Source organism: Equus caballus, chromosome 11 (genome assembly GCF_041296265.1).
Source record: "Equus caballus isolate H_3958 breed thoroughbred chromosome 11, TB-T2T, whole genome shotgun sequence".
Classification (NCBI taxonomy): domain Eukaryota; kingdom Metazoa; phylum Chordata; class Mammalia; order Perissodactyla; family Equidae; genus Equus; species Equus caballus.
In genome coordinates, this window is record NC_091694.1 from 26,866,823 (window position 1) to 26,890,221 (window position 23,399).

General features: G+C 40.7%; 1 protein-coding gene across 2 annotated transcripts in view; it reads left to right on the forward strand.

Annotated features, from left to right (window-relative positions):
- UTP18 (UTP18 small subunit processome component) overlaps positions 1–21,490 on the forward strand; it is a 35,962-nt gene extending 14,472 nt beyond the window's left edge. Inside the window, exons 8-15 of one of the 2 annotated variants that reach the window (XR_011422971.1) lie at positions 2,759–2,859; positions 3,119–3,209; positions 5,616–5,739; positions 6,501–6,660; positions 14,286–14,460; positions 19,043–19,185; positions 20,513–20,551; positions 21,343–21,490. Coding sequence is in view for 1 of the 2 variants with exons in the window: in XM_023652812.2 (XP_023508580.1) it covers positions 2,759–2,859; positions 3,119–3,209; positions 5,616–5,739; positions 14,286–14,460; positions 19,043–19,185; positions 20,513–20,537 (659 nt within the window). In the remaining variant the exon portion in view is untranslated. The remainder of the gene's footprint in view (positions 1–2,758; positions 2,860–3,118; positions 3,210–5,615; positions 5,740–6,500; positions 6,661–14,285; positions 14,461–19,042; positions 19,186–20,512; positions 20,552–21,342) is intronic. The other variant, XM_023652812.2, reaches the window with a different exon arrangement.
- Positions 21,491–23,399: the final 1,909 nt, after the last annotated feature.

The window sequence follows — 23,399 nt, forward strand, 5'->3', positions numbered from 1 at the left end:
GACATTAGAATAAGGGGGGAAATTTGCTGACCAGTTAGGATATGCAAGCCTTATACATATGCAAATTTGAAAAATGAAGAATACAGGATTGATGTAAATAGTGTGTTCCATTAATCTTTTGGGGTTCATAATGTGCGGTCCATGGACTCAGAATTCTCTGGATAGAATTCAGGGGCCTATGAAGTTAGGTGGGAAAAACACGACATCTTTCTTTTTACTCCCCTCTAACTGAAATTTAGTATTTCCTTCAGTCATGGATGTTTTGAACAATCATTAATTTGAGAAGGGGACCATACGCTTTACCAAACTGCTAAAAGGTCCTTGGCACAAAAAAGGTTACGACCCCCAGATTTCTAGTTCTGACTCCCAAAGCAGTTTCTGTTATATCATTTAGACAGGCATTCTTCAGAGAGAAGTCTTGTTCTTAGTAAACGTAGAAGGAGTTTCACCATTTGGGAATCACATTAGTTGGTCAGGCAGCCATTTTGGTGATAGGTGTTATGGTGTGGTGATCTCAGCCTCAGTGTTCTCTTTCTCTGAACTCGGGCCATAAGTGTTGAGAGAATTTTTTAAAAGCACTTGCCGCATGGTAAATGCTCAATAAATGGCAACTGCTGACCTTGTTAGGAATAGCATATAACCTGTCTGATGACAATGAGACTAATATTTTAATTTAGCAACTTAGAATCAATCCACTTATCGTCCTATGGAATTTGGCTCTATTCTAGTTAAATTGGCCGTTCCTTTTCTTAACAGGTGTTCAGTGATTGACCTAAAAATCTTATTCACAAATCTATGAAGATTTGTATCTGACATCTTTAAAGCATTGTATCTTCTTTACCTAGGCCATATTATAAATTTTATCTGACTCCTATTTTGAAAAGTCCAGCATTTGTAAAGAGCAATTATAATACTATTTGCATTAATCAGTATTTTTTTCTGAGGCTAAAAGCAAAAGGGTATATACATATAACTAGTATAACACACTGTAAGCTTGGATGAAAATAGTTGTTTCTTATTTTTGCAATTAATTCCTAGAGCAACTACTGTCCTCATTTGTTTGAATTCTGGTGTTTCCTCCTTGAAGACAGCCCCTCTCTCCTGAACTGCCCAAAAACACAGGCTTACTCAGGCCAAAAGCATAAGGTCTTCCAGCCACCTGCAGGCAGTGAGCAGTGGACTGTGTAATGAGTGCACTGGCGCTTTGCCTGTGCTGCTGCCGCACTGGGTCTGGGTTCACACCGGGTCTCTGTTCACACTGGTCCTGCACAGTGTGAGGGAACTTGGTTCACTCTTGCTCTGATGAAACCTGTGCAGTCTGTAAACCTCCAGGGCTGCTGTGGTGGCTAGCTTTAGGCTCCATGGTGAATACTTTTGAGTTCTCTTTCATGTTCCCGCTGCCCAATACCGTGCCATTAGGACTGGGTCTGGAGGGGTTTCCAGCTGTAGCCTCACCCAGTGCTAGAACTAGCCTCCCTCCCCTGCTTTATTGTGTAATGATACTTTTCTTATGTTTGGAACTATTTCTGTATACTGTAGTCAGTACGTAAGGTTTGTCCAGAATTTGGGGTGAAAGTTATTAGGAATAGATTCATTGTGAAGCAGCCTGGTCATCAGCAGAAGTAACCCCAGTGATTGGAAATAATGTGTCTGGATTGATTCCAATCAAGGGACCTAGGGTGTCATCTCTCGGGGCAGGACTAGAGTGGGAGGCTGTGTGTAGTGGTGTGAACCATCTAGACAAAGACCGTTAATAGGATAGAGATGGTCTGTAGGAGCCTTAAGCAGCATTTTCCTGTAGGGGAACAAGGGCTCTTCACTAGATTTTTCTAAATTCCCTTTCTCTGATTAATATTTTAACTTAGCAACTTAAAATTTTTTTAAGTAATTTTTTTTGACTAGGCAATAACGTTTACATGGTACAAAAATCTAATACCCACTTTCGAATGGGTGGACAGTGAAGGTCTCTTCCTCTCCGTCTCCCTGGCCACCTCCTTCCCTTCTCTGGAGGTAGCCAATTGTACCCATTCTTTATGTATCCTTTCTTTTAGACAGCTTTTTCATGAGTAACTTGGCTGTCTAAGCAGTCTGATGTCAGAAGGAGTCTCCTGCATAGTCAGTACGAGACTTTTAGGTCTGGAAAAGGGACATGTCCCTTTGTAGATAAGTAAATTGACTCTTTGGTTTGTATACCTAGCTCTTGTGACTTGGTTACGTGAGTCACATCTTGAGAAGCTAATCATCTCTTGAATATACTGATATCTTGTGTTTGTCTTGGATCCACAAAGTTAAGGTTAGACTCCCATTCATCGTGGGAACTGTAGTAGGTGGCCAGCAACTAGTTTCCACATGTTATGTCTTTGGCTGTCTCTAACGGCAGTATATTTCCCTCCTTGTAATCAGCTTTGTGACTAAGAAGTATAATTTATCCTTTTAGTTAATTGCAGATATTGTTGCTTGTATTTGGAAAATTAGTTGATATGTTACCTGTTTGGAGAGCTAAATCTCTGGGCTGCGATTAAAATGGTGAATGTTAATCAAGACAAGGAAGAGAAGTGTGCTAAACACTTTTTAATGACGTTATATTTGGGTCATGCTTAATGATGCATGGTGTCAGACTTATTTCGAGTCTGAGCCTAGGTTTTGGTTAATTTGAGGCACTTAGATGTTTTAAAAGGTCAGAAAGTCTCAATTCTCAATGAAAGATAGCTTTATTGAAAACCATATTAATCCTTATTTAATTGAATCATCTCCTTAGGTTTGAAAGAGAAGATAGTGAGGAGCTTCGAAGTCTCGCCAGATGGGTCCTTCTTGCTCATTAAAGGTGTTGCTGGATATTGTCATTTGCTGGCAATGAAGGTGAATCATTATTAGTTGCTGCTTGCTCTTCTGAGATTGAGACATTAGTGTAGGAGTAGTCTGGAACCGTACCATATGGTGTCCTTAAATCTGCCCCTCACGTAGAGGAGCACAGTGGGACTGGGGAGAAGTTCCTGAGTATAGGGGAAAACCAGGTTGAGTAGGTGCCACAAAAGGGAGAACTAGATTGTTTTATTCTGCACAGTGTGATTCTCGCATGCACCTGCTAACCATTTGGTAATACTTATTGATCTTTTAGACTAAAGAATTGATTGGGAGCATGAAAATTAATGGAAGGGTTGCAGCATCCACGTTCTCGTCCGATAGTAAGAAAGTATACGCGTCTTCAGGTAAGTTAATGACATGACGATCTGAAGCGTCTTTGAAGTTTTCGATGTGTTTCCATTTCAAATTTAACCAAAAACTGTGTTTTAGACTTTCTTATTTCAGTAAGAAAATCAGTTTTATTTTTAGAATTCATTTTTCATTGCCATTTGTCTCCTCATAGCACTAACTGCTGATAGTGAAGGGCTAACCATTTAATATGCGCTGTTAACATGTTTGGAGCAAAAATGGGAAGAAAATGCTTATTTAAAAGATGATTCATTTTAAGACTTCCCTACTTCTTTTTGAGACGTACTTAGAATCATCACACCTTTTCTTTCAGCCCCTTTAGACTTCGCTATCGTTTGGAGTTTTCTCCGTTATTGACTGAAAACAATTGAGATCTCATGCTTTCTGACATTTCTGTGGTTCTCTTGACCAACTCTCATCCTGATGGTCTCTAATGTCTGCTCTCTGCCCTTCTGACTAGCCTGGGTCATCTTTGGCTCTCACTCCCTTTCCTGAAGGCTCTTTGAGGCCATCACAATTGCAGAGTAGCTCATGCTGTTTGGTGGTGGGAGGTATGAGAGTGGTTCTGCCTGGGAGTGGTAGTCTGCAATCTCTGCAGGGCTTTTTAGCATTATTTTAATTTTACCTCAGATAGGAACATTTGATAATATGGCATTACTTTTTTTAAAAAAGGATTTGCTTTGGGGCTGGCCCCGTGGCCGAGTGGTTAAGTTCGTGCGCTCCGCTGCAGGCGGCCCAGTGTTTCGTTGGTTTGAATCCTGGGCGCGGACATGGCACTGCTCATCAGGCCACGCTGAGGCAGTGTCCCACATGCCACAACTAGAGGGACCCACAAGGAAGAATATACAACTATGTACCGGGGGGCTTTGGGGAGAAAAAGGAAAAATAAAATCTTTTAATAAAAAAAAAAAAAAAAAGGATTTGCTTTAGCATTACCTCATGTTTAACTTTCATTCTGGTTTTGTCCTAGACTCAAACTTACACAAAGTTGAGTTACTTTGCATGTGTATTTTTTTAAATTTACTAATATAAGAAGCTCAGCAGCATCCATATTCCCTGTATTATGCTAGGTGTTCTGAGAGGTAAGGAATAAATATTGGTTCAGAGTGATGTTCCTAATGAAATGGCCCTTGGATTCTGGAAGTTGAGAATTAGAGTCAGTCAGTGGGGGAGAAGAGGTGGAGGGTCAGCAGAGATACTGAAATTTGGGGTATAAATTGGATGCAGGTGCAAAATATTTACAAAGTTGGTCCCTACTCTGGAGGTCTAGTTTACCATACGGAGGGCCCTGAAAGCAGGGAAGGAGCGGTCAGAAGGCGACATCTAGATGAGCTTCCCGCCCGTGAGCTCTTCTCTTCCCATTGCAGTCTTTGCTCCGTAGACTAATCTTTAAACACCTTTCTTTATTGTAACATTACCCTGCAGACACATGTGATGGTTTTAAAATTTGACCCTATTCAATTTTTTCCAAATGTATTTTACTACTACCTAACCTAAACCCTTCTGCCAGCCTGTCAAGTTTTATTTGTCAAGGAAATAGTTGAAACAGTGAGATTCATTGAATTCTCATTGGGTGAGATTAAGAGTATAGAAGAGTGAACTTTACAGCAATATCCACAGAAAAGGAAGAGATGAAATAGGTTTGAGATGGGTGTAGGGTCATAGAAATGTAGAGTGAGTGTGGGGAACAGGGTGATCATCTGTATCGAGTGCTGTAGGAGAGAGACAAAGAATAAGGACTGATTTTGGCAATTAGAGGGTCATTTCCATCATGAAAATATTTCTATTCTCTTCAGATTTAATATCCCCTCTTACTTTGCACACATTCTCCCTTCTCTAAACTATTTGTGCTTACTGCTCACAGTTAGCATTTCTTGTTATTTAAGTGACTTGGTAATAGATAAATTGTGTGTGTCTTATTTAAATGGTGGATTCCCGGTGGTCTGGATCAGTTTGTTCTTCACTTCCTCCTCCTCCGTCGTCAGCATCGTCAGTCTGGTATCTGAGTCACCCAGCCTTACATTCGAGGTGCTCTAGTACCTCGTGATAGATGTTGGAAGACATATGCTGGTGGGTATTTTGTTTTTTCAGTTTTTGCTCCAATAACTTATTGGAATAAAATGTAGAAACTTTTTCTAGAAGCTAAACTCAAACCAAGACTTTGTGATTTTTTTACTCTGAATCTGAAGATACTGTGTAGATACTGAGGGTGCAGTTTTCTATATATGAGACTGTGTATACGAGAAATATTTTTAGGCCGCTTTTCTAGACCTAGGACACTTAGAGTAGGTCATCATTTGTAGTCCCTTGTACTGTTAAAGAGGGACTAAGAATGGTCAGTTCACTTGCCTTTCAAGTTTAAAGCAAAATTAACTGAACCCTCTTTTGGCTCTTTCATGCAGCGGATGGGGAAGTTTACGTTTGGGATGTGAACTCTAGGAAGTGCCTTAACAGATTTGTTGATGAAGGCAGTTTATACGGGTTAAGCATTGCCACATCTAGGAACGGACAGTATGTAGCTTGTGGGTAAGTAAAGAGGTTCTAGTAACCTTTGATCACCTTGTGCTAATGAGAAAATATTAAAGGGTTGAATGTACTAGATGGTGCTTGAGTATAAAGTGTTCAATTATAGGAAATCGGTAAACCCAGATCTTTTACATTTTATTGTCTTAATGCAGTTCTTAAGAATAATAATAATGGTGGTTTATCAGCTCTTTGGCAAAGAAAATACTAGACTGCCTTACATCATTGTATTTTCTCTTACATTTGAAGCATGTATTTGGTCACGTCAGGTTTTCCTGTTAGCTTAGTTTCTTGCCATTGATGAGGAAGTAGAATAAGATAAACTTTGGGTTTAAGTCTTAAAGATACCTAAGTTATTTTTTCCTTTATCTAGGAGGTATAAACCAGAAATGTGTTCCTTGGAAATAGTTTTTTGTATTGTAGAAACTTGGAAAATATTATCTGGAACATGTTACTGTGTTACGTTTATTACACTTGGGAAAAGATGGCTTTATTCTCCTACTTGACTCTAAAGGTGCAGGGTGGGAGGAGGCGCGTTAGATATTTACTCGTGATTCTAAACTGTCTTACCTACCAAACCATTAGGCAGCACGTGTAATTTTAGAGGTTTCAGAAGTGGATTTTTATGACTTTCTTAGACTAAACACAAGTGATCCGGAGAGATTTCAGTCAGATCCTGTCTGGGAGGGAGGTCAAAGGGGTCTTGCCTGTCCAGAAGCAGAGCGTACTCACCACTCTTTCTTCACTTCACTCCCTCCTTCAAGGTTAAAATTGAGGAACTGCCTGTAAATATCCCTACGCCCATTTGAAAATTGGTCAGCTACTACCTTTGGGGCCTGGGAGGAAAGGAAAGTAGAACCAGGCTGTGGAGCTTGGAGACCAGGCCAGCATCACGTGGACAGTGAGGCAGTAGGACAGTGGCAGGTAACTTGGTGTGGGAGTGCCCGAGTTAAGGTCCTTCCCTTTCGTGTGTTTCCACTAGTCAAACACCTGTGCCACCCTATAGGCAGGAACAGCTCAGTGTGAACCCCGCATTTGCCAGAGTGCTGTGCACTGTGGCAGCAAGTCACGATTAGCAGAACTTCTGGGAATAAAGCCCCTTTTAAATGAAGACTGGTGTTTAAACTAATGACAGGCAATTTTAAGTAGAACTGCTTTTGCCTCTGTGTGGGACAAGAATAACTGCACACAAATGACCTTCGTTCAAATTTGTGAAGTTAGTCTTTTTCTGGTCCTTGCCTTTCTTTTTTGTATCACTTTTTTTTAATGCCCTTTGAAGGGTCCAAACAGGAAAGAATCTAATATTAGTAGTTTAAATTCACGTGATTTTAATTGCCCGTTGGTGTAATTGAATTCTGATGATTCTGATATGCTTGGTCAAAGAACATTGTTAAACCTGCAAGGAAAGGCCTTAACCTTTGTTAGAGGAATTTCTGATGTTAATAGGCAGGTGGGGAAGAGTTACTGGTGGTGGAGGAGCCAGAGGAGGAGAAGCTGAGCCCACCTGGCTGTCTGGGTGCCAGCTCCCTCCTTTCCTCTCTGTCGTGTCGTGTCCCGTCCCACCCCGCTGCCTGCAACTGGTGTGAAACCACTCTGTTCTGGCCTCTGCAGCTGGGAATTAACTCCTTCTTTGATCTCAGAACTTATGTGTTAGTATCGTTTAACTCTTCTCGTTCAGTGTCCTGACATAGGATGCTTTCTATGTGTGGTTTTGCTCTGAAAAGGAAATAGAGCAACTAAGAATGTTGCAAATAGAGAGCTCTTTTCGTTTACGTTACTGTTTTTTTACAGCTTTGGTTAATCTAAGGATTGCTATATATTTTTAGCAAGTTTTCACAGTAATTCATCCAACATCAGTGTTAAACGTTCTTGGGAAGTCATTCTGGATTAACCCTTCATTTTATAGACGGGGGACTGATGCTCTGAAGCGTCCTGAAAGACACAGCTGGAAGTATTGACCTTGAACTCTGCGGTCTTACTTTTTCGGGTGCCGCGGCCTTCTCCCTCCACTGGGTAGAATCTGTAGTTAAGTGGTACCTTGGCTGTATCTTCTGTAAGTGAAGAAGGGGAAAGAGTGGAGACATGGCGTACTCTCCCTTGCGTATGACAGCCCTTTGTATGCATAGGCCCTTACAGTCTCAGAAGGTAGCTCAGCAAATTCGGAGGGCCCCATAAGGTGACTTGGAGAATCCTCTTTGTTTTGTTGCTTTTGCTTTATTTTCTCTGCTTGCAGTGAAGAAGTTAGGAATGTCTCATGCTCTAGCCGTGGCACAGATCCCTAGCTTGGGCTCCTGCCTTTACTGGGGTATGCAAGCTATAAAAACCACTTTGGGGTCTTTGCATTTTGAGAATTGTAGGTCAATGCCATAGAAATACCTGTTTTCATATTTTCAAATCAAAATTCTGTCAGGTGATAAGACATTTGTTGACTTTAGTCTTCATCAGCTTGTTAAAAATAGACAAATTAAGATGGTCTTTTTACTTTGATTTCCTTCTAAGTAGTTTTAAATTGTGCCTTGAATAATAATTATGGTAAAAAGATTATTTTATAATATTAATAGCAACCTTTTTTCCAGCGTTTATTGTGTGCCAAGGTCTGTTGTTTTCCATCTGTAACTATGTATGTATGTATATGTGTATATATATTAACTGTATATTTGTGTGTGTGTGTACGTTTTTTTTTTGTTTTTTGTGTGTCCTTGTGAGGAAGATTGACCCTGAGCTAACATCTGTTGCCATCTTCCTCTTTTTGCTTGAGGAAGATTGTTGCTGAGCTAACGTCTATGCCAGTCTTCCTCTATTTTATGTGGGATGCCACCACAGCATGGCTTGACAAGCAGAGTGCTAGGTCCGTGCCCGGGATCTGAACCTGTGAACTTCACGCCGGCAAAGTGGAGTGTGTGAATTTAACCACTGCGCCACTGGGCTGGTCCCTATATATATTTTTATATATAAATGAATTCTTGTTTCCTACTCCGAGATATAGGTACTGTTATTTCCACTTTACAGGTGAGAAAGCTGAGGCACTGTGAGTTAGGTAACTTGGTTGAGGTCACACAAATAGTACGTGGTGGAACCAAAATTACAACCCAGATAGTCTGGCTCCAAAGCCTGAGTGCTTCACCCTCTACTGCCGTGTTTTAAGGCACACCTTTTGTTTGTGTTTTTTAATGTATAAATGGGACAGTTACTAGAAGTTTTGTAAATTAAGGAGTCTTAGAAGAGGTAAAGAAAATTTGTAGTGCATTGTGTCTTAAATGTGAATCCTTCTGTGCCATCTACATAATCCCTTTGGAAAATCGTCTTCAACCATTCTGTGCTTCAGCTTTTACATAGCTTTATCTTTTATCTTTTTAAGTCTCTAAATGTACCTTGGATTGCTATTTTTCCTACTTACATCTGAGTTCTAAACCCTTAGCTTAAAACTTTGCTTCAGGATTTTTGTGATTTCAGTAACCTACCTGGATTTGGAGATGTGGAAGATAGTCTTCTGTAATTTAAAGCTAACAAATGGAAAGCTTCTCTTTCATCTTTGAACTGTAGGATATTTTCAGTGTTAGTTTATTCTCATCATGATTATCCTTTTTGTCTTCTCTCTCCATTTGTTTGTATATCTACTTTTAATTTCTGGATGGTGTCTTAGTGAAATCCTGCATGTCCATCACAGTAGCCACTAGCCACATATGGCTCTTTAAATTTAATTAAAATAAAAATTTAGTTTCTTAGTGGTATTATACATTCTAAGTGTGCAGTAGCCACGTGTCTGGTGGTTCCCAAAACAGCACAGATACAGAACATTTCCGTCATCACAGAGAGGTGTACTGGTAGCACTAAATCAATCATTTTATTGATAAGGAAACTAAGGGCTGATTTAGGTAATTTAAGTTTTGTTTATTGGTTGTTACTCATTAAACTGGTTATCTGCAGAGCTGGATCTGGAACTCAGGTTGTCTGGTTCCCAGTTCTGTGTTCTTTCCACACTGACACCCCCTGAATATTTTCGTTTTATTTTAAAAGAATAGTAGATAATTCAGAGCTATAGAAAAGTATGAAATTCTTTGAGGTAGGGCCTGGAATTAATAGTTCTTTAGTTTTAACAGTCTCAGTAAACATTTAAAATGGGTTTCATTTTACTTCATCTGAGACTCTTCAGGACGTGTATGTTTTATAATGCAAGAAAAACTTGTTTTATTCAGTGGTGTGTTTTTGCCTTGGTTTTCTCTTTCATGAAAGCATTTATTGAGCGTTGAGCTAGGGATTGTGGGTTAGAGGAACAGTACATCATCAGCCCACAGTTCATGATCTTGTGGTGGGGACAGATGTACATGTTTCTCTGTTTACTAGACAAGTTATCCTAAGGGCTGCCTTGAGATACAGTGTTTTCTAGGAGTCTATGGAATGGTGAAGGCTGTTAGAATTGAACATCTGGAACAGTTTGTTTTGGAGATACTTGCACTTGAGCTGGGCATTGTGAGGGTTAGGTAGTATTCAAAGAAAAGCATTGCAGATTGTGGAAAGGGTAAAGGTGTGGAGGCGAGAGAATTCAGGTCTGCATTCCAAGTGGGGTGTAGATGGGATGACTGCAAAGGTAAGCAGGCAGGGATGACTTGTGAGGTCTTTTATGCTGTGTCCATGAGTGTGGACATTATTTTGAGTGGAAAGAAACCAAAAAAGGGTTTTTTAAGCAGAGGAGAATCATGATGATATCTGAATTTTAGGGTTTGAAGTGGATAATTCATGTGACAGCCTTTAGAAGGGGAACAGATCGCAGGGAGATGAGCTTTGAGGTCACTGCAGTAATCTAGGCAGTGGGTCATAATCACTAGGGCAGAGGGAATGGGAATGGGGAGGTGGGCCAACGATGCTTGTAACGGATCTCATAACTGCTTAGAAAATTGGGAAGGGAGAGAAGCAAGGACATTCTCAGGCTCCAGGCCTGAGCAGCTAGAAGAGTGGACTTGTCATAGGATGAGAGAGGAAGAGGAGGAGTTGTGTCAGAGGGGATACGTTCATGTGGCTGTGTCGAAAGCAGTTAGAAATGTGGTGTGGAATTACAATGAAGATGCTGATTTGGACATGATAGGTGATGGGTGGCCCATGGGAGTAAATGAGATGAGTGAGACACGAGAGGTAGGTCGAAAATAGAACTTTGGGGGCCGGAGTCGGTGGAGAAAGAGGTGACTGAGGATGAGAGAAGAAGTAGAGTTTAGTCTGAGAGAATTGAGTAAAGGAGAGGCTTTAGTTCTATTTAGAGCTTGTTTGATTTGAGGTTCTGTAGGACAGCTGTGGCTGTGGTTTTGTCTTAGACTCTTAATTTGAGGAGCAGACTTCCTTGGGCCACCCTCACGTGGCAATGAAGAGGAAGGAAGCAGCTGCATAGGAAGGTCACACGCAGACCGAGTGGGGTTGAGGCCTCGGAAGGAGGCAGGCGGTCCTGGACATTGGGCGGTTTCCGGTCCCTCAGCGGCGGTGTGTTTGTGTTCTGTGTTGTGGAGCTGCAGCTTCTCTCTCCCCTTTTACCTACATTCTTGGCCTTACTGGTTTGCCTCATTCTTGTTTCTCTGAATGTGGTCCTTAGATGCCCTCCAGCCCCACAATACCTGAGGTAGTGGTTTAAAACCAAGATTCCTGGGCTGCACTCCAGCTCTGTGGATCAGAATGCTGGCACAGGCGCATGGGCACATGGAGCCCAGGAAGCTGCTTTTAACACACTCGGTGATTCTTATGCACTATCAAGTGTGAGAACCAGGGTCTTATTTGCATTTTTTCCTCTACCTCAGGGCATTTCAGCTTCAGCACTGTTGATATTTTGGATGGATAGTTCTTTGTTCTGGGGTGTCCTGTGTACTGTAGGAAGTTTAGCAGCATCACTGACCTCTAGCCACTAGATGCCAGTAGCACAACTACACCCCCCACCCCTCAGCTGTGACAATCACAGTATCTCCGGACATTGCCGGATGTCCCTGGGGGTCACAGAATTGTCCCTCGTTGATAACAACTGTTCTGTCTTACGGTACCTTCTTGCTCATATTGTTAATTTTTTCGTGGCCCCCATGTGCTATATGCCTTTTCTTCTTTGACTCCTACCACCACTGCCACCATGGTTCCCAGCCCCAGTTCATAAGATAAACATTGATCTGGCTGATTGCTGTCATTCCTGTTTGGAAAGAATTTTGTGTAGCAGGACACTCTGGTTGCTCATCTACTGTGGATTGACTGCCCTTGATTCAGGAACCTGCTTCTGGTCCCATCAGCTGTGGCTGGGGGTGGAAGGATCAGTCTTGTCTGTTTCTTTGGTAGGAGTTCACGGGTGAGTGAATAAAAGCATGCTGATCTGTCCCTTTGTTCCTCTTCTCCCCCTCACCTGTGGTACCCTGGCTTTTACCTCCTGTCTGCCTTCCCCAGCTGAGGCCTACCTATTGCACAAAGCTTCCTCTGGGGCAGCTTCACCTCAGCTAATTTTTCCCTTCTTTGAGGTTCTAGATCACATATGGAGCTTGGTGCTGAATGATGTTTCTTTTGTGTTTCTGACTATTTCATGCAGGTGTATGTTTTCTGGGATAAATTCCTTCTGATATTCTATTCCTGTGACACTTTGCACACCGCCGGACTTGTGGAGATCATTCAAAAATATCTACTAACCACTCTTAGTAGCATATTAGAATCAGTTATACTCTTTTAGCACAAATGGCATTATAGGAATAAGTTGCCATATCTCAAAATGATTAACTTGTGCCATTTTTGTTCCAAAAATTTAAGCAACAGTCAAGTAAGAATTAATAAGCATTATTTAAGGAGCCTCTGCTGTTCATGGTGGTAAGATTTGATCTAAAATTGATGTTTACAAGAGAGCTATATGGGTTATAATTTTTTGTCCTTAATCAAGATGGATTTAGACATAAATCAGTTTTCAGCAAGAAGAGAGATTTAGTATAAAGTAAATACGTTGAATAGATATTTTGATCCAAGTCAAAAATATAAATAAGGAAAAGATGAAATTTGTCTTAGTTTGGGCTGCTGTAGCAAAGTACTATAGACTGAGTGGCTTATAAACAACAGAAATTTATTTCTCATAATTGTGGCAGCTGGAAGTGTGAGATTAGGAGGCCAGCATGGTCAAGTTCTGGTGAGGGCCTTCTTCCAGGGTGCAGTAGGCTGACTTCTTGCTGTGTCCTCACATGGTGGGTAGAGAGCAAGAGAGCTCTCTGGGTCCCTTTATAAGGGCCCTAATCCCAGTCATGAGGGCTTCACCCTCATCAGCTCATTATCTCCCAGAGGCCCTACCTCCTAATACTGTTACTGTGGGAGTTAGGATTTCAAACTGTGAATTTGGGGAGGGCCTTATGAACAAACATGAACAGTCATTCAGTCCATAACAAACTTATATAAACCAAGGATATATATATATATATAGTTTCTCCTGAGTAGTTAGCATGGTCTACATACAGTGAGCTCTGTTTAAGTTAAGGGGTCCTTAGAATCAAATAAGAAGATGTATATATGTAAGTAGTTTGAAGACTTTAAACTACTAAATTCTAACATACTGTTTGTGTTGTGTGCTGGCTATAATTTCAAGCCATTGAATCTTTAGTGTGAACTGACTTTGTCTTGTTTATGCCTTGTGTCTGGTTCATTGTAGGTAGTAGTATTAAGTGGATGAGGGAGGCTGTTTGAGTGGTAGGAATGAGGGTACACTTGGTGGAATACATGTGTATCACTCCTGTGAGTTTGAAGCTTGATTTCTTGCATCTTTCAAGTTTGTATTGCATTGCATTTGCTAATTAAGTTTGAACTAAGTATCTATGAATTACAAGTACCTTATTCCTGTTGCTTATAAATGATGCCCATAACATTAGGTGGTCTGAAGAGTGAGATCAAAGATGTTTACTGAAAGCTCTTGCCTGTGAATGAGTCTGTTGATGATAAGGTCAGGAGGTTTTACTTTTTATGAATATTGGCTGTACTTCGTTGCTGGCAGATGTTCTGGTAAACTTGGAGTGGATGATCACCTCCAAAACTCTTGAATGTAGATATTCCCAGTAGAGCAAAACTAAGATGCCTGCTATTGCTGCTGCTGGTCAGCACAGTTTTGGAGGTTCTCACAAGTAGAATAAAAAAGAAAGGAGGAGATCTCAGTTGGCGAGGAACAGCTGTCATTCACACATTGGGATGTTAGGTGAGCCATAAGTGCCGGGAGAATGGTGGTCTCCGTCTCTTTTGCTCACCTTTGCATCCCAGGCATTTAAATAGCGCCTTGCATGGAGTTGACATTGAGTAAATATTTATTAAGGGAATGAATAGTGGAGAGTCTCTGCCTTCTTGGATTTTCCAGCTAGACTCAATTGAAAAGCTGCCAGAGTTAGCACGAGGTGAGCAAGACTGCAGTAGACCTGGTGGAATGTGTCTAGCTTTGAGCTTGGGATGAACTCTCCAGCGCTGCTCCCTTTGTAACACGAAACGACTGCAAATACCAGTTTATGGGGTTAAATCTCTATGTGAAAGCCCTTTTGCTTGTTTTTAATCTGTTGTATTCGCTTTTCTCTTTGCAGTTCTAATTGTGGAGTGGTAAACATATACAGTCAAGATTCTTGTCTCCAGGAAACAAACCCAAAGCCGATAAAAGCTGTAATGAACTTGGTCACAGGTGCTACTTCTCTCACCTTCAATGCTACCTCAGAGATCTTGGCAATTGCTTCAGACAAAATGAAAGAAGCAGTCAGATTGGTAATGTTTCTTTACCCTTTCCTTTTATCATTGATAATTTTTAAATTAAATTGAAAACATGGAAAGATAACAGGGAAGCAGAGTGTTGGATTATTTTTAAAAGAGTAGCTTCTTTTGATGTAGAAATTATTAGGATTGTAGCTTTTGGGTGTGGTTATAGAAATGCACAGTAGCCACCAAATTTGTATTATGTCACTTCTTTTGGGAATGCTGTGCTGTCCACCTTAGCATTTGTTAAGTGATGGTCTGCATTTTCAGGTGTTTCTTTTGACATATATGTTAAAGAATCTGTTCAAGGCAAACACTTCATTTCTCTAGTTTTCTTTTTTCATCTTTCTTTTTAAGGCCTGTTGTCTTAATGGAGTGGAGGCAATTCTTAGATTTTCAAAGTAAATTGAGCTTGAAAATAAGTTGTATAAAAAGATTACAATTTAAATACCTAGATAGAATGTGTGACTGTGTCTGTGCCAGGAGTCCCCAGGACCACCCCCAGGTTTGGCAGTTTACTAAGAGGACCCCCAGAACTCGGTCTGTGGTTGTACTCATGCTAAGAGTTATTACAGGGAAGGGATATAAAGCAACGTCAGCAAAGGGAAAAGGGGTTTGGGGCGAAGTCTGGAGGAAACCAGGTGCATACTTTCAAGAGGCCTCTCCTGTTGGCATCACATGGGACATATTTAATTCCTCCAGCAAGGAGTTGTGACAACATGTGTTGTGTTGTCTACCAGGGAAGCTCATTTGAGACATAATGCCCAAGGTTTTTGGTGGGGCTTGACCATGTAGGTACCCTCTGCCTAGCATGTACCAAAATTCTAGGCTCCCAGAAATAAAAGCAGGTGTTCAGCTTAAATCATGGTGTGCAAATGGTTTAGGCATGGTGAGCCATCCTTATCATTTAGAGAAAGTTTCACATTAGTGTAGGGACCTGTTTACCAGTCAGGTTCCCAGACACCACCTAAGGGCCGCACTTGCAAGCAGGCCTTTCTAAGGATAGCAGCCTCGGGCCTGTGTTAACCTCAGAGCTCAGCTTAAATGTCACCATCTCTATGAAGTTTCCTCCTCTTCAGGCAGAATCAGTTTCTTCATTCATTTAACAGTTACCTGCTCTAGGCACCAGCTATACAGACGGTGTAGAACTTTGAATGGCAATGTTGCGTTGCGCTGTTGTTACGTGTATACCACCAGATTGTAAGCACTTTACAGAGACTGTTTTTATCTTGCTCACTTAGCATACTTCATCAGCTTTGTATAATAGTATATAATTTATAAAGGTTTACACAAAAAAATTTTGAGCCAAATAACTGTCCTCAGAGGATTAATGTACCCAAAGTCAACAGCTAGTAAAGGGCAGAACTGTGCTTCTAGAGTCCATATTTTTTCTAGCACTTTAGTGGTTTTCCAGCTGAATTTCTCAGAGCCCTAGAATGTGTGCAGGACTTCTGACTCAAGTAGGGCAAGGAGGGGGCTGAGCTCTTATCTGTGTCTGATGGAGCAGCTTCGCTGTTACCTGTGGTGTACATTAGCATTCTGCATAAGATTTTCTTTGAGGGGAGAAAGGATTCTGCTGGAAAAAGAGTTAGAAAAATACAATATTGTATTTATTGCCTGTCTGTTGAGTGAATCATTTGATATATGAGAAGGTTCTAATTCAAGTCGGCTTGGAAATCTCCACTCCTGTAACGGGAGTAGTGGGCTAGTGCATATTAACCTTTTATCGTTTTAATGGTAGTAAATTGTTTTAGAAAACCATGGGCTCTGTCTCCTGTTGACATAATACGTCTGCAAGACGCCTAGTAGTTAGTTCTGCCTAGTTTGCTTCACTGATCATGGCGGCACTTAACAGTTTTTTATTGTGGCAAAGTCACACAAGGAATTCATTAGTAACAGCCAAATCCCATTTTTTAAGTGGTAGTCAACCATAATATCTAATGGAAAGAAGCCAGGCAGAGCAGTTTCAGAATGCTTCAGTGAAACGGTGGTAGTATCAGTAAATGCAGTCTCCTATTATAATGATCCAAACCGTCCTGTTATCCCACCACAGAGCAGGATTATAAATCCACGCCACTGCACCAGTAAGAGACCCAAAAGTTAAATTGTTGTTAACGCCTTCAGTCTTGGATGCTGTAGAAAGTTGTGGAACTTCTTATCCATTAAATTAAGGATGGGTGAGCTTTTACTTGTTGAATTTTGATATCTGGGCCTTTATGCCGTTGGACATAAAAGGAACTTTCTAAGATTAAGAAATTGGGTTTTTATGGGACTTTTTATTAATTAATAGTTCAACTATAGCTTTTAATACAAGAGCCATAAGGAGAGGTTAGAGCGCAGCTGACCCTAACCAGGTGGGGGTCATTGGTCTGAGGGAGGATGTCCTAATGCGGAGAGAGATTACACTGGGGGGCTTTGCGAACAGATACAGTTGAATCTCTTAGGAGGACATTGTAAACATTTTTGCCCCTGATATCCAAGTCAGTAGAAGAGATAAAATATAAAAATAAGTTGTCACTAAGGTGGTGTTTATCCTCTGTCAGAAAGGACACACCAGCCTGTTGTGTGAAGGCATGGCCCTGTGTACAGTTGTATAGGTTATGCGCTGGACAAGGGCAGCACGTCTAAGGGCCACCGTTTACACCGTAAGCTTTGTAAGTGTCTGTATTTAACACAGTATTCCTGGTACTCTGTTCTCTTTAGCTACAAAAATGCACAGCTGCCCTCTGGTAAAAATGGTCTTTAAAAAATAGCTGTGTCTTGTGCCCCAGTTTTTACTCTGTAGTGAGCTCCTGATTTGTAATCAGCAATTGGCTTGAGTATAAAGTTACATGAATCCAAATTGAGACTGTTTTTTCCAATTTAAGTTAGAAAATAAAAAGAGTGGTTTAATATAATTATCTTTAACAAGTCATTCAAGTAGAAAGGTTGGTTCTGGTGTATTTTGTTTTGGAAAAGTCAGAAAAACAGCTCCTCAAACTTCAAAGTCATGCCGGGAAAGTTCATGAGCAAATGTCTGGGGCATAGTTTAAGGGTATTGGGTTACGTATAGGATGGAAACAAAAGTAAGGCGTTGGACAGTTCTCTTCTTGGCACTCACAGCAAATGGTTATTTCCTGAAGGTCTGCTCCCATGATGCCTTGGATCACCTGTTCAAAGTTGGTGCATACTGGGGGGATGCAAACTTGTAAAAACCTAAGCAAAATACAATTAATAAGCCAAACCACTTATCAAAAATTCATATAATTTCTGCATTCTCAAACCAAGTGTAAATACATTTTGCATATCCATATTGTGGCTTCTCTCCTAAAATAATAGCCTGCTTTACTAAGTACTTTAAAAAATATATACTGAAATTTTCCAAGAAATCTGTATAGAAAGTGGTGTTTAAGAAATTTAAAAGTTAAGATTGAATCAGGGTTCTGCTTTAATGGGTCAAGACCACTTCTCATTAGCGTTAATGTCTTTGCATTGATGTCACACTGTGCAGGCAGAACCTGCCTTCTGGAGAAGTTGAGAATAACTGGAAATGGCTTGGAGATTGACTGTGAGCTTTACTTTGTTGAGGAAATGGTCACTGTTATGTATCAGAAGGAGTAGGGCCTAGTAAGTGACTGACTGAAACCTGGTTGATAGACAGATGTATATATTAATGGGTTTTACTCTGTACTTGTCTGTGAGAAATCACTTTGATTGAATGGTTTCAAGTCTCATCTAAAAGTGTGGAGGATAACAGACTACCAAGATAAATAGCTGAATGAGAAGTCTGTATGTATTTGAATATGAAAGGTGTTAGATTTCTTAAAAGAGCTGGAGAACATTTGAAAGTGAGAGTTCTTAAAATCCTAGTCTGCTTAAGATAACTGCTTCTGTGCTTGGATTTTGTTTACCCACAAATTGGATTAGCACTTGTCTCACCCATCTTGGATTTGGGCCCATTCTTCCCAGAAGTAGACTCTTGGAATAAGAGCCTCTGCCCCTCCTCATGCTTGGGCCCGGCCTTGAGGTGAGCTTTCGGTTCGCTCTAAGTCACAACAGTTTGACTGGATGAACCAGGTTTTCATGATTCAGTCCTCCTTGAGGAGAGATGGCAGAAGGCAGAATATATGACATAGTTGAAAAGTAAACGTGTATAAAGGAAATAATGTGATATTGGAAGACTGTGAATTTGCGTAGGCTTCAGTTATGTAAAATCAGACTCTTCCTAATGTTCAAATATCTGTTCCCTGTGACCAAATTTTAGTCTTCTTTCCTGTGGTCATTAAGTTAGAGCAGTAATGGGTACTGCTGTTGACTTTTCACTTTAGTTTATTCATTCGTTTACTCATTCAGCAAACGTTTAGATCTCCCAGGCACCAGGGTAGGAAAAGCATCAGAAAATGCTTTCTTCTTTTTCCTCCCTCCCCTCTCAGTTAATAGCACGTTGAAAATCAAATTTTAATTTTGGAACACTTTACCTCATTAAGAGAACTATACCTTATGTGTGCTACAATCAAATGCACTTTCTGTTCCAGCAAAAAGATAAAATGAAGACTAGATTTTAAGAAAGATGAGTTCCCAGTTGTTGCAATTTAAAGCTTTTTATTTCCTGCAGGTTCACCTTCCTTCCTGTACAGTATTTTCAAACTTCCCAGTCATTAAAAAGAAGAATATTTCTCTTGTTCATACCATGGATTTTTCTCCCAGAAGTGGATATTTTGCCTTGGGGAATGAAAAGGGCAAAGCCCTGATGTATAGGTAGGTATTATTTATGTTTGAAAGAAATAGCGATAAACTTGAAAATGTGAAGAGATGCTATCATTACATTTCCATTTCTACAATTATGTGCAATGTATTAATTCTACAATTTATTAATCAGTTACAATGAGAAATTATTAAATGATAAATTGTAGAGTGTTCAGCTTGACTCTCATTGTCATTGTCTAATAAAATGTGCATTTTTCTACCATAAAATGTTACTAGCAGAAAGGTTCATTGGGGGAATTTGTGGGGTGGGGCGGGAGTGTAAGCTGTATTTTGAGAATGTCAAATTGAAAAAAAGTAGCCACTTTAATAATAATGCCACTTTCTTGGTGCCTTATGTTTTGATTAACCTTTGTTGATTTGACAATTCACTACTTGTTAGATTTAAGTGATTTTTTTTTTTTAAAGGGATTTCTTTCCCTTCAGCTGTAAATAAGGATGTTAACTACAAAGATACCGAAAAGTTAGGCTCTGCCCAGGTTCTTTTTTGCACTCAATATATTTGGCTATAAAGCAGGAACAGACAAAATCTCATTGTATCATTGCTAGAAGATATAGGTGACAAAGTGGCTCTTTGGGGAGCACTGAAGAGCTGGAAGCCTGTGACTTAACCCACAGCCCCCTTTCCTCGCTCCCTTGTGTTGCTAGTGAATGCTGCAGAGGCCTGTGTTTATGTTCGTATGCTCAGGGAAGGCCTGCTTTCCTAGTGAACTGAAATCCAGGGTGAAGAAAAGGAGGAATGTAAATCGGTTTTCAGGAGATGGTTGTGAAGAGAGAATATAACAATAATATGGTTTAAAGTTCTGCTTACTTTGAAAGGAAAATGGGTTACACCAGGAAAATTGATAATTCCATCAGTGTCATTTCGGATCATTTTTGGAGTGATTCTTTCCATTTGGATTCTATAAAAGGATGCAGATTATTACTGTACTTAGAAATTCTCTTCCAAAGCTTTGGTTTATTATAATAACGGAAATATTTTTCTCTAAGTCCCAAAGGCCATTAGACTTTTCACCAGAGCATTGCTCTCTAGTGAGACTTTCTAGCAAATGGGTTGAACTGACAGCATTTCTTTTGGGTATGGCTGATCAGGTATTTCACAGACCCCAGTTTGATGCTTAGGAGCAAGCTAAAATCTGAAGCATTAGCACTAGGGTCCTTCAGAATGTCAGACAGGGGAGTCTTATCCTAGCTGGCTGCTGAGAAGGATTGTGATTACATTCCCCGCCTCCAGTCTTCCTAAGTGCCGTTTCATGATCTGAGTGACAGTATGCTGGGTAATCAGAAAGTTGTTGAGATGATTTCTCTTTTACTTTTTCAGGTTGCACCATTACTCAGACTTCTAAAGAGGTTATTTGAAGTAAGAACATCCTGTTTTATTGGTTCTACAGGTTTTAAGGTTGCACCCATTGCCTCAGTTGCTGGAGGGACTAGATTAGCTGATGTCTGTGTCTTTGCCCCTGGGTTGCTGTTGTCTTCAGTTAGGGTAGGAGGATGGAAGTAGATCAGGAACAGTCTAGTTGGACTTCGACCTTCCGTGGGAATTTCTTATCCCAAATCACAACACTCTGGCTCTGTTCTTCTGAGGTCAGATCTCTAATGTTGTATTCAGTGATGGTCATGAAAATTGTGATTACCAACCATTTAATCCACAAATGAGAATAGACTTGAGAGAGAGAGAAGTGTCTTCAGGTATAATTATAGCTTATGCGAGCTCAAGCCCTTGTATTCTGTGTGTGTTTTTTGAGAGATTATAAGTGACATGCCCAGCTAGTTAATGGTGGCTTGTCACAGAGCTAGTTAATGGCTGTTACCCAGTATTTAAAACGGTAGGGCATACTTCCCTTCCCATGGCTTGACCTTTGACCTACGATATGGTGGTACTGAGGTTGAGCCTTGCACTTGGCCTGTTCATCACAGTTGACTATTTGGTCTTCTCTGAGATCCATAAATGTTGAGGAGAGACTCTGGGAGGGCATATAGATTTAATTAGGGAGAAGAAGTTTTGGAAGCAAAGGGATTTTGAGCAAAACAGCCAGGAGGGGAAAGCAGTCCAGATATCCTGCCTCCCAAAATTACAGTGCCAGTACGTATTGTTTGATGACTAGCAGCTGTAAATCAAGTGTGTAATTTCTTCTCTTCTTTCCTCAGATCCAGTTGAGCCACAAGAGAAGCCCGTCCTGATATATCTTCTCAGAAACTTTCCTGAATGTGCGATAATATAAGGATAATGATTTATTGAGCCAGCTGTGTTTAACAGAAATGTCTTAATAAACACGTGGCAACTTTTGTTTGAAAACAAGTGTATGTGGTTCTTCCCTCCCCACCTACACACACGCACACTGACTTGTATGCGTTTCTTTTAAGACTAAACATGAGAGAGAGGAAACACTGGTCTGTAGCCAAAAATAATAGAGGCAGATATGTTGCTATTTCACAATGAACCCTGATGAATAGTTCCCCCTTTTTCAGCATAGGTCTCTCCATGTTTTGGGGATTGGATAACAGAGGCTCTGATGAGCTATGGAGGTCATTTCGCTTGAGATGATGTCTCATGAAATGAATTTTGAACTTCAGGTTTTCCTAGAAAGGTGGTTATGGAGATGAAAAGGCTTTTCTGGGCTTGGCACTTGGAATGGTTATCAATGCTACTTGTCGGGGAAGAGGCATGTGAAAACCTGGCACACTTGTCCTAAATATTAGCCACTCCGCTTCCTGGAAATGTTCATTATGTCAACTTAAATGTTTCATTTGACTTAGGTTCCAGGGTTGACAATTGGTTCCATAATTCTTTAATCATAGTATAAGCTTGCTTTAGACTACTTCCTACATTTCTTGGGAAAAACTGACACTGTATTAGATATTTAAGTATTAAAGGGGTTAGTTAGGAGAAGTATCAACTAGGTCTATGAACTTTCACCCCACCTCCTTGCTAAACATGGAAGAGAAAAGTCAGGTGAGAGGAGGAAGTTTTTCCAGTGACAAAAAATGGCTCTGGCTCTGCCCAGAGAAGTAACAGATCCCACTTAACTGTCTTCAAACAAACAGGGCAGAGGCAGGTATCTTCAGGGTCTTCAAGGCCCTTCCCAGTCTACAGGCGATGACCTTGAGCAGCCCAGTCGGTGTGGGTTGTGTTCGCGTATTTCAGCATCTTTCTAAAACAACATTTTCTGTTCAGATGGACTATTGCTTTGTGATTGTGGAGACCCTTCCTCTGTTCCCTCCTTTTTCAGCAACATCTTCCATGATTAAATAATAGTAATGCTGAAAATTTCAGATTCCTGGCCCGGGTTGGCTTGTTAGGGTTATTTCTCTCTCGAGTTGCTAGGGGGCAGTGTTGGATTATGTGAGTAACTGAAGGCGAGGTGTTTTATAGCTTTTTACTGTCACCTTGTCTTTAGCTCCAGCTAAATCGTTTGTTTCAGAAACGGACACCAAGCCTTGTATGTGCTTATTTTGCTTATGGTTTTCAGCGTGTGAAAGATTTACAGGAACTTACCATTCTAGAGAAAACGATGGAAGCAGAGTTTAAGTTTTAACTCTACCTTGTTAACATGGCCGGATCGTTTTATACTCTACTAGAGGCAGAGTAAAGAATTCCCAGTTCTGATCTCCAAGATAGACAGATGTGCTGTTTGTTCTACAGAGACGCTGCCGGTCCTCTGTCTTGTCTTTTCATGTTTTTCCCCCTTGATGGGAGTTGGGAATTTGAGTCAGCCTCTCATTTCTACCCCTTGTGGCCAGTGCCAAGCTAACTCTTAAAGGGGATGAGAGCCACAATCATGAGCTCATTTACACAGTTCTCTATTGGCAGTTGCTAAGATAGCATGAATGTGGCTCATTTCTCTGTTTTGGGGGCCCATCTTGAGCTGTGAGGTGGTATTTTGCCGCCCAGAGCCACACAGGATGTAGTTGGGTTTACTTGGAGTGATGAATTGACAAGTTGACATCTTCGGAGTGTCCCACTCCTCTCTCCCTCCATCCCTGCTCATATTTGTTGAACTAAAGAATTATTAACCTGTTGAAATTTCTCTTGTTTGAACAAATTACAGATGGGAAGTCTCTTGCCTTGCTGGATGTTGTGTGCGTGTGTGTGTGTTTCTGGTGGGGATGTGTGACCCTTTCTAAGTCTGCACAGAATGAAGTGACTAGCTGCAGGGTTTGTGACCAGCATGTTTACACTTCAGTTTGGGAATGGATGGAAGCCA